The 11002-nt window shown below is 38.7% G+C and overlaps 2 protein-coding genes across 2 annotated transcripts; both read left to right on the top strand.

Annotated features, from left to right (window-relative positions):
• Positions 1 to 2666: 2666 nt before the first annotated feature.
• Positions 2667 to 8354, top strand: LOC136695002 (uncharacterized). Its single transcript, XM_066668816.1, has 7 exons — positions 2667 to 2750; positions 4147 to 4222; positions 4722 to 4837; positions 7531 to 7626; positions 7799 to 7941; positions 8028 to 8112; positions 8223 to 8354. The coding sequence occupies exons 1-7, from the start codon at positions 2667 to 2669 to the stop codon at positions 8352 to 8354; spliced, it is 732 nt and encodes a 243-aa protein (XP_066524913.1).
• Positions 8355 to 8911: 557 nt separating this feature from the next.
• Positions 8912 to 10532, top strand: LOC136693679 (uncharacterized). The gene is made up of 4 exons (XM_066666792.1): positions 8912 to 9102; positions 9210 to 9360; positions 9522 to 9649; positions 10029 to 10532. The coding sequence occupies exons 1-4, from the start codon at positions 8941 to 8943 to the stop codon at positions 10335 to 10337; spliced, it is 750 nt and encodes a 249-aa protein (XP_066522889.1). The 5' UTR covers positions 8912 to 8940; the 3' UTR covers positions 10338 to 10532.
• Positions 10533 to 11002: the final 470 nt, after the last annotated feature.

Here is an 11002-nt window from a genome sequence, read left to right as displayed (position 1 = left end):
TTGCTCACCCTGGAAATCTGTTTCATTGATGGAAACTGCATTTGTTCATTTTCTAAAACAGTTGGTAAATGGTATATACTTTAGGCTGTTGTTTCTTTTTTAACTTTCTAGCTCCAAAGTATAAAATGTCAATGAAAAAAATGGGTCAGTTGTGCACTGTCCAATTGATTTTCAAAGCACCTATATCATACCTTCTATTTCCTTTGATTTATTTAATATTTTACAGCACAGTGGAAATTTAGAGAATAGAAATTGGGGGCGGTGGGAGTGAAGGAACAGCATAGTCCTCCTTCCTCAAACCATGGCTGAGCTGCCCTGGAGCAAGGCACCAAGCACACAACTGCTGCCTGGGCGCCAGAGATGGCTGCCTGCCGCTCTGGGTGAGTGTTGACAGCCTCTAGTGCACTAATGTGTGTGTGTGTGTGTGTGTGTGTGTGTGTGTTCACTACTCTAGATGCAGAAGACATATTTTGTTGTACATTTTAAATTGCACATTCATTGTTTCATTCATTCATCCATTCATTCATCCATTTCAGTAAGTTATTACATCAGTTATAATTAGCTAAAATCAATTATATTAATCTTTACTACTTACTACTGACATCACCACTTTCATTTTAATGCTTCAGGGTGTATCAGCATATTATGAGACTGCTACTATTTACCATATACATGACATGGGGGAGCACTGTGACTGATTGGAGGTTTCCACCAGAGGGGCTGACAGTGCTGCCGCAGTGGTAAATGGGGCACGAATGTGTTTTGACTTCGGAGTGAGTGTTCTCCTTCTCAGTGTGTGGGCCCCAAGAATAAGGATGGCCTGTGTGAGGGAATCTTGTTGTAGTGGGACAGATTGTGTTTTGCAGACATCTGACCTATATTCTGACTTAAGTCACCCCATCACTGTGGTCTGGCCTGCCCTGTTTATTCCCTCCTCTCACCTCCTGTCTGGGCCAGTTGGGGAAGTCCTGTCCAAGGAAAGAATCCAGATGAGAGGACCTGGCAAGTGTGGTAGATTGGGATTCAAATTGTGAAACAAAGCAATTGCAATCCGAATTGAATTGGGAATAAGAGACAGGAAAAACATATTTCACTTTTACTCTTCCCATTTCTTACTTGTGCAATGTCCTGCACACTTCAAAAGAAAGAAAGGTGTACCTGGATGAAATGGGTGTATTTGTGTATGTTCAGGAGATTTATAATGAATTAATTGTGTAATCCATTCCTCCAGAGAAGTGCAGTCATTTGCAGCTCTAGTCAAACCAGTGTAAACATTGCACTCACTAATCCAACAGAATTTGTACACTTCACTCTTGAAAAATGAATGAATGAAGCATAAAGAAATGCTTTCCAATATTTTCACTGATCAACTTTGGGACAGGTCGGCACGCTGGGGCAGCAAGTAGTGTTACAGTCACACAGCTCCAGAGACCACAACAAAATGTGCTTTCACATTTAAATAATCTATGGCATTGAAAACACACACACACACACACACACACACACATAAAACAACATGTATTTCTTGATGTAGTGATAGACTTTATTTTGTAACGCTGGTTTTCTGAAGTAGTCCTGAGGCCCTGTGGCTCTGTTTATCATGTGTATCATGATAGTTTCTCACGCAGTACTGTCTGAGGGCTTAAAGGTCATACTAATTCTACAGGGGGGTCTGGCTGTGATTTGCCTCAGTTTGTGTTAGCTTGTGTAAACATGGGTGTTACTAAATTATGTGTTTAAGGATTTGCAGGTGTTTTTAGCTCTTCTGAGAGAACTCCCTGTCCTAAGTAGAGGTCATCTGGTCTCCTCCTTGGAACATATTTGAGCACAAGGATCTTGATTTTTTTGATTACCAGATAAATTCTATAATGCGTTTTGCCTGTCATATTATGTGTGTTCCTCCCTGTCCTGTCCCTTTGCCACATCTGTGCATATGAGCTCTGAGCATGGCATGTGACAGGGTGCACGTGTTCCTAATGTGTTTAATACTTGATAAACTCCCTCTGTGTCATTTAGTGTTTGTTGTTCATTGTTGTTTGTTATATTGCCCAGTGTTTCCGTGATTTCCGGAATTTTACACTGTATTACAATGCCCTGTTTTAAAAATAACATACTCTACTTATTTTACAGTGTGCTATTTTATTGTGCTATGTATTCCAAGAGATGGCATAAATTGTTAACTGTAAAAATAAACAAATAAAAACTACAACTTGGAAAAAATATGAGAAGAACAGGCACACATTCTATAGATAAGAAAATTATCATTGTTGAATCTACAACTGAATAAGGACGTCCAGCGACAAGGTGGATAGAAATATTAAATGGACTCATAAATCATAAGAGGCCTGAAGACCAATTTAGATGGACGGATAGACAGAATTAGAATTAGAATCACTTTATTGGACACTGCTTGCACACAGATGAATATGTTCTCTGCATTTAACCCAATCCATGCAGTGAAACACACACACACACACACACACACACACACACTAGTGAACACTAGGGGACAGTGAGCATACACTCTAAGAAATGCTGGGTTATTTCAAGAACCCAACTGCTGTGTCAGTAAAGCTGGGTCATATTTTTGGGGTATTGTGTCGTTTGTTGGGTTGTTTAATACAACCCAGCAGTGTTGGGTTTGCGTTGCGGACCTGAAAGGGAACATGCACGTAACGGCTCGACGTCTTTCCCGCCCACATTGCTTCAGCTGGAAGAGGCTACTGCAGCAGGTTCAACGGCTGAAGAAAGTAAGTGGCTAAATTGACTTTCCTGTGGTTTTTGGTGATTATACATTGACAATGAGTTATGTAAAATATAATTTAATTTATTTTATCTCAAGAATGTAGGCAGAGGCGTATTATTAGCATCATGAAAACCCAACAATGAAGTAAGTTAGCTAGCGATAGCTGGTTAATATAGCTAATATGCTAAATTGATGATTAAAACGGCGAGGAAGAGCTAAAATAACGCAGTAGTTTCACAGAAAAAAAATATTTTATGCTGTATCCTAAACGTATTCGGTCTGTTCAACGTGTGTCTGGAGAGGCTTTTTAATTTTTACACAAATGCTAGCTAGCATAGCAGGCTAACCGTTAAAACAATGGAGCTGACCATATCTGAAACAGTTTTTTCATATTACAGCGTCGTTGTTTCGACCTCATTAAAACTGTTTTTATCGTTGCTATATCCAGCACCTGAACGTTGATTTTATCGTCTCTATTTGGAGCTCCTGAACGCTGATTTTATTGTCGCCTTTTCAAGTATGGAGACAGATTAGTCACAAATGTTTCACTGTTCACAAATGAATACATCTTAATCTGTCTCAGTCTGCAATCTGTACAAATATAGTTACACTCATTAATACATGTTTTTGGTTTGTATATACATCATAATTATATGCAAAGACAAATTAAATTATTTTAATTTACATTTCATATATTTATAAAGTCTCGAATTTAATATTTATTTGTAAATTGTTGAATCTTTGTGGATCAAGTCACTCGTGATTTCCGTGACGTGCATTTGTGCATTGCCACTCGCGGATTTTTGGTTTCACCCGATCCAAACACAAACGCAGCCTGATCCACAAATGTGGCCAGCAGGCGAACAAATTGTTTTCCCCAGTGTTTTAGGACTGACCTGTTGGTGTCAGGGCCAGCAAAACAACCCCCAGTAGGTGTGATTGTGACTCCATTGGCTGCCATAATTGAATCAAATTTCTGATTACACTGAAAAATAATCATCCCACACTTATTTTAATTTTGAATGCAATGTTGTATGTTTCAAACTTCAGTCTCAATATTAGAATTTTCAGTTTCAATTTTCTTTTTTTTCTTTTTTCAAATGAACAAAACTTTCGACCATAATTTATTCTTATGTATTTACTGTGATTATATATAACTTTGATACAAGCACCACACTTACTGAGGAGGCATTAGTTTAAATATATATACATTTCTTAGGTGCCTAAGACTTCTGCACTGAACTGTGTGTGACCTTATGTTTTAGATGGGAAGCTGTAATTTTGTCTTGAATTACATTTTAATTTAAGATACTTGTAGACTTTGTTTGTGTCTTTTAATCTAATAAAACTGAAATAAATTGCATTGATATTAGTTAATGCTCCCCCCCCCCCCTCTTCAGTTCTGTTCCATGGATGATTTTGTCAGAGAGAAACTAATCGAATGGAAACTGGAAGCCCTGATTCCGAAGTTTGAGCGTAAGTTTTCCCAGTATAAAAATGACTTGAAAGTATTTCACTTAAGCATTGGATAACAATCCATTTGAAGCAGTTAATTATTTCTAAGTTGTAGGCTGCACAGAGTCTTTTCTCATACAATTTCAGAGCCCTGATTTAAAGGTTATATTCAGACATTAAAACATCACACAGTAATTTTACATTAAAATTACAGCTTCAGAATCATTGTGATGTTTCACTGGCCTGTAATGGGACGAATAGAGCCTCTGTTGTTGCTACTCTGGGCTCAGCACTGCAGAAACTGCATTATGTAATTTTTGGAGGAGGGTAGGAAGCCACAACCTCTCCCTTGATTTCAGGTGAGTGTTGTAAAAATGAGATACACTCTGCCACTGTAGGGGAGCCAAGGAGCAAAAAACCTATTGTTGCTGCTGTAATGAAATGAATATTCTCAACTGGCACTTCTGCTAAAGTATTTTTTTTTTCTTTCTTTTGTAAATGTATGCATATATCCTCTTAGATGAAGAAATTGATAAGGAGAGCTTCTTTATATTGGATGATGCTTCCATTGCGGCACTGGTTCCTGTAATTGGTCCAAGGCTGAAGCTGAAATCACACCTTAAAAAACTGAATGAAGTAAGTGGAAAAGAGATTTCTGATGGGGTATTCTTGTTTTAATTGTACATTTGCTGGGCGAAACCTTGGTCATCTTTTTGCTCACCTCAGAGCGGTCCATAACGTACATAGTTCTAGCACATACTTTCAGTGTGCTGAAGCCGGTTGTTGTAGAAGCTTTGGCTATATTCGTTCATTTGCGAGGCATTTGCTTCAGCATAATGACAAGGCAACGCTTGCCGCAGGTGAGGCGCACTGCTCTGCCGCAGGTGAGGCGCACTGCTCTGCCGCAGGTGAGGCGCACTGCTCTGCCGCAGGTGAGGCGCACTGCTCTGCCAATCCTAGAAATGTTATATCCAGAGATCTAAGGGGAGTCGAATGTGATTTAGAGGAATGGGATGAATTGGATGAAGGTAGTGTAATACATAGGGTGGCACTGTTTCTTGCCAAGTTGAGGGCAAATTCTTCACAGACTCTAACAGCTATTACTTATGTTGTTCAGCAGACATCTACTCTAGTGAATGACATAGTAAGTAGTTTGAGGAATAAGACCATGTCATTTTTAAAAAAGATTGGTCAAGCTGAGACTCCAGAGGGCCAAGAATTGGAACAGAAATTTGCAGCAGCTGCTGAGCCATTCAGGAATTTTGAGTCTGAGTACAAGCAAATGAAATATTTTGCTAGCACGGGATACTTAGTCCAACCTGTAGAGGAGCCTCTTCCTGGGTTTTCCTACACCCAAAAGAGAGTGTCCACAACAGGAAGTGTTAGGCAGGTAGCTGTGAGGGATACTTTTCAGTGGGTTCCTTTGCGTCCTTTGCTCAAGTTAGTCCTTGAGAGTCCAGAGACTATGGAAAAAATACTGGCGTGGCGAGAGCAAGAAATTGGTGCTCTTCAGGATTTTAGAGATGGCACCATGTTCAAAGCAAGTGCTCTTTTTTCAAGAGAGTTTGCGATTCCACTGTTGCTTTATTGTGATGAATGTGAGACAGTTAATCCTTTGGGCTCAAAGACTTCTGTCCACAAGTTAGGGTTTCTTTATTTTACAGTGAAATGCCTGCCACCAGAATTTCTTTCCACCCTTAGTGCCTACTTCCTGCTGGCAGTGTACAAATCAGATGATGTCAAAACCTATGGTATGGATGTTGTCTTGGAGCCGGTTGTTGATGAGATCCGAAGTCTGGAAATGAACGGACTTCAAATTGACACTCCTTGTTTTAAAGGAATAGTTAAGATTGGAATTGCGCAAGTTTGTGGTGACAACTTGGGGCTCAATGCAGTCCTTGGATATACAGAGAGCTTTTCTGCAAAGAGTGTCTGCCGCTGGTGCCGTGTCCAAAAGGAAATCCTTCATGTGCAGACTTTTGAGGATGAATCATTGTTAAGAAACAACATCAACTACCAAACAGACTTGTATCTGCATAATCCAGCAGTGACAGGTCTTAAGAGGGAGAGTGTGCTGAACAGGCTGGAGTTCTACAAAGTTGTTGACAATGTTGCGCCAGATATCATGCATGATATACTGGAGGGGATTGGGGGGTATGAAGTTAAGCTTGTTCTTAATTCCCTCATTGAGCAAAAGATTGTAACTCTAGATCAGATCAACTATAGACTTACAAGTTTTGATTATGGGTTCAGTGACAGTCACAACAAGCCTTCCCTCATTAAAGCACATGAGCTCAAAAACCCAGATGGAGCTCTCAGGCAGACAGCATCACAGACCTGGTGTCTGTTAAGATTACTGCCTCTTATTTTAGGTGACCTTATCCCACAGGGCAACCAATACTGGGAGTTGCTTCTTCTGTTACTGAGTTGCATGGAATTTATTTTTTCTCCATCATTAACTCTAGAAGCATCCATTTTTTTAGGGCACCTAATCCAGGAGCACCACAGTCTTTTTCTGGAGCTCTACCCTGATAGGCACCTTAAACCAAAACATCACTTTATGATCCATTATCCAGGTGCAATCAGGAAGCTAGGCCCTATTGTTCTGTTTTGGGCTATGCGATTTGAGGCCAAGCATGGGTTTTTCAAAAGACTCAGCCATGTTACGTGTAACTTTCGCAACATCTGCAAAACAATGGCCTACAGGCATCAGATGCTGCTATGTTATCACCTTCTTTCGGGTAATTTGTTCACCCACAACTTAGAAGTTGGTGCAGGATACACAAACCTTTTGGGCTGTATTGAAGGTTATGAAAACATCAAGCACAAATTCGAAAAGGTGCCGATTTTCACTGAAGTGTATGTTCCATCTTGGGTGAGATGGAGGGGCACTGAATATAGGCCTGGAATGTGTCTTCTAGTCTCCCATTCGTGTGATGGTGAGCCTCAGTTTGCTACGATAGAGAGCATTGTATCAGTGGAGTCCTCCATCAGACTGATTGTAAGGAAGTATGATACAATAGGATTTCATAGACACTATTTTTCATACTGTGTGTCTCCTGCATCTCAGCTTGAAGTCATTGATGTGAACTCTCTTGATGACCACCATCCTCTCCATGTTGCAAGGTCCTATAAAGAAGTTGATGATAATTGCTATGTTTCTCTGCGCTACAGACTGTTTTAGGCATTTTTTTTGTTCTCACTGTCATGTTGGTTGTGTTCTTGTTTTTGGAGTTATTTTAGGCATTTCGGTTTATGACCATGTGATTAACTTAAGTCTTATCTTTTTTGCTTTCAAATACAAGTTTAATATTTAGTTGTCTCCAAAGGAACTGCAGCTTGAGCCGGTTGAGTATGGCCCATCGGCAGGACCATCACTGGACCAGCAGCATGAGGCCATGTCTCCAGGTCTAGAGGGAACGTTTGTATGTTGTTGTTTTTGTTTTCTTTCTTAAATTTCTGACACGCACACAATGGGGAAATAAGGGTCATTCACAAAGGATTTTTAACTTGTCAAATTGGCTATTTGCGCCAGGCCCTGAGAATAGGTGGTGTGGGGTTTTTTTTTTCTTTCCCTCCCTCATCTTGTATTTGCAGAAAATTAGGGAGGCCCTTGAAAAAACACCAGAGGGTAAAGACATTATTTGCAGCCTTGACACCAAACAATTCATCTCACTCAAACAGCGGAGAGCTATGGTTAGAATCCTAGTGTCACATCTCATCGAGCGGTTTGGAGAGACGTGAGTAAGCTTTTTACATGTTTGATATGAACTGATGTTCCACTGATTTCTTGTTGTATGTTTAAATATATATAATCTCTTTACAGTCCAGCATCGGTTGCAAAAAAAAACCTGGCCTCATCTTTAGTCAGTGAATTTCCATGTTTAAAGGATCAGCATGGAAATGGAACTGTAAGTACCAGTGACATCAAAGCACATGGGGCTTGGTTTTGATGGGTTTGACCTGCTATAGTTTATTTTAGGACTGAAATGTTAAAGAACACTTTATATTTTTTAAAAAGGAAGCATGGTATAGTCCAGGGCAAAATCACAGACCAGCAACCGGCTTCATTGAGGAACGTTTAAGAAATGTAAGGAAGAGGCTCCGTAGTGGAAAGTGCAGACCTAACCCTGTGGAGAACTGTTACCAGTAGTCTGGTTTTGCAAGGTACATGCACAAACAGGTTCTCATACAAAGAATATATTAGATAAGTGGCTTTATTGTTAGAGAATATTTTGTGTAGACATAAATTTGGTTATAGATGAATGTATGGAAATTCCAGGTAGGCTCTGGACCCCCCGCGACCCTAGAATTGGATAAGCGGTTACAGATAATGGATGGATGGATGAATGGATGGAATTAGTTCAATGTGGCTTTGCTGGGCAATTTTGGATTTTACATTGACCACTACAGAATGATGAACTCTAAAATGTCTTGATATATGATAATGAAATTGATTTAATTAATTATGTGTCACACAAACATCAGTCACATTGTATAACAAAATATCAGTAGAAATGGTTTTTAAAAATAATGTACTTGGCAGTTATGGTGTGGGTTTTTATTTATTTTTTTATTTTTTTATTAAATAACTTAACACTTAAGAACATCAGTGTATGTGTTTGAGTTCAAACAGTCATGGTCTTTCTCTGCATATTTCTTTTGAACACCCACAACACCTGACCCAACCCCCACCTCCCTCCCCGGAGACTGATATATCTGATGAGAGAGCAGTGGCGATGACAGAGTGGCTAAAAAATAACATCTGGCCCCTGAACCAAGTAGAAGAATACATGAAGCAAACGGCAATCTACAGGGCTAAGTGGATAAGGGATCATGGATCAAAGACGGTGCAGGAGATTAACAGAGAGCATCCACGTTTACTGGATACTCCAGGAATGGTAGGATATGAAAATGATCAGTTAATTATAATTTATAATTATACATTAGCATTACTAAACATTATCTGTAATTTATTTGGAAAAATAATTAAAATAATTTTTTACAGATTGCACAGGACTTTGCTGTTCTACATCCAGCCTGTGCTGGGAAGCTTTCAGAGAAGTGGATGCCTGTATTCAAAGACAGAATTTTAGGTTTTGCCAGCCAGGAGAAGCAAGCTTTGGGTCTTCTTTCAAGAGTGGATTCTGTGTGTGCAGGTAGTCCTCACAGAGGTTTAGACTGTTAAGAAATTAGTGTAATTATTTTTTGGGGAAACAAGCAGTAACAACAGCTGGCATGTTGGAAATTGAATTTTTTCAGAATTTGCTAAGTAACTACATTAATAATCTTATTCCTAATAAGACATTCTTATTGCCAGATGCACAAGGTGACATGGCATTGAGATTACTGCCAGTAGTACTACCAGCTCCAGTCTATCGGATTGGCCGGAAGTCCTTTCGTCCCAGCTGTGAAGAGACAAGAAAGTCTTTCATTGATCTGAAACCAGTAAGTAAAAACATATAGAAAGTGGGCTTTGTGAAGTTTGGTAACATTCTTCTCTGTAATTACACTTGCCTCTAAACTTCTAGGATGGATTCAGTTTTCTCATCACATTAGAGATTTCTCAGTCCTATCCGGAAGATCCTGTCACATTTTGATAGATATTAGCTGTATTAATCATGTTTGTCTATCCTTCTAAAATCTGTCTATCCCTCCCTCTACAATCCTCTGTAATTCTACAAACCTGTTTCTCACTACAACCCTCTATCCTTCTACATCTATAGATAACCATAAGTCAATATGGTACGTTTAAGCATCAGTTAAATTAGGGTGTTTGTAAAATTTAAGTGCTAATGCCATGTTTAAATGCTTATGTTTACAACAGGTTGGGACCAATATGGTGGAGTTCCTGTCTGAGGCACAAGTCACTAGGCCGTACCCATTTGTTTTGGCCCTAGGTGATGATCAGCGTTGCTGCCAGTCTTTTGTGGTCATTAATGGACAAGCCATGGAGCAGAGCACCCTTGTTGCAGCTGTTGACATTTGTTTTAAGGCGTTCTATGTGTTTGATATCAACTTTCCCCGACAGTGTGCTCCAGCGTGGGAATTTCTTCAGACTGTTGTATATGAGCTGCCAGGTCAGGAATCTCCCTCAATAAGACTTTTGCGGGCATTCGTTTTTGCCACACGGTAGAGATGCAGTTCCTAGAATGATATGTTACCATTTTTTATTGTATTTTTTTCTTGTTGGAAAATTAATAACTGTTTCAACAATTACATGACTTAACTTTAAAATTGTGTAAAAAAAAAAATTGCAATACAAAGAAATGTTGATTGCTTTAATTCAACACAAGTTAGTGTTAAAATGTATGATTTTACATGTAAAGGTTTGGATGAATTGATGCTGATTATTCTAAGTACAATAACTAAATCACATGATTATATACAGTTATAAGAAGTAAATTTCACACTGCTATTTTCATTGCATTATTGTATATTAACTATTACTGAATGATAGCTTTCTTATAAAATAGTATGTTAACTATTATTGAATAGCATTGTAATAGTTTATTGTATAATATCTATACTAATGTAGGTTGAATGATATTTACTGATTAAATTGTATGTTACATATTTTTTTTATAATCTAGATATATAATTATATGTAATAAAGCCTTTTAGTGGTGGTTAAAATTGTATCTGTTTCTTTCAATGCATTTTTAGTAAGGGATATTGTTTAAAAATGGGTATTAATGTACAAATTTGTAATTGTAATCAAAATACAACCCAAAATTTGGTTCTGTTAACCCAGCCAAGTAGTTAAAATTTAATTGCATTTAGGTCAAATGCTCGACCCAA

Source organism: Hoplias malabaricus, chromosome 4 (assembly GCF_029633855.1).
Source record: "Hoplias malabaricus isolate fHopMal1 chromosome 4, fHopMal1.hap1, whole genome shotgun sequence".
In the NCBI taxonomy this organism is placed as follows: Eukaryota; Metazoa; Chordata; class Actinopteri; order Characiformes; family Erythrinidae; genus Hoplias; species Hoplias malabaricus.
The sequence above is the reverse complement of the archived record's forward strand: the minus strand, read 5'-3'. Positions and strand labels throughout refer to the sequence as shown.

What these genes read in the sequence shown, in the direction of transcription:
- LOC136695002 (XM_066668816.1), top strand. Translation starts at nt 2,667, where the DNA reads ATGCACGTAACGGCTCGACGTCTTTCCCGCCCACATTGCTTCAGCTGG. An exon ending in AGGTTCAACGGCTGAAGAAA is followed by an intron (nt 2,751 to 4,146) that starts GTAAGTGGCTAA and finishes CCCCCTCTTCAG; the next exon opens with TTCTGTTCCATGGATGATTT. An exon ending in CCTGATTCCGAAGTTTGAGC is followed by an intron (nt 4,223 to 4,721) that starts GTAAGTTTTCCC and finishes ATATCCTCTTAG; the next exon opens with ATGAAGAAATTGATAAGGAG.
- LOC136693679 (XM_066666792.1), top strand. Translation starts at nt 8,941, where the DNA reads ATGACAGAGTGGCTAAAAAATAACATCTGGCCCCTGAACCAAGTAGAA. An exon ending in TACTGGATACTCCAGGAATG is followed by an intron (nt 9,103 to 9,209) that starts GTAGGATATGAA and finishes AATTTTTTACAG; the next exon opens with ATTGCACAGGACTTTGCTGT. An exon ending in AGTGGATTCTGTGTGTGCAG is followed by an intron (nt 9,361 to 9,521) that starts GTAGTCCTCACA and finishes TCTTATTGCCAG; the next exon opens with ATGCACAAGGTGACATGGCA.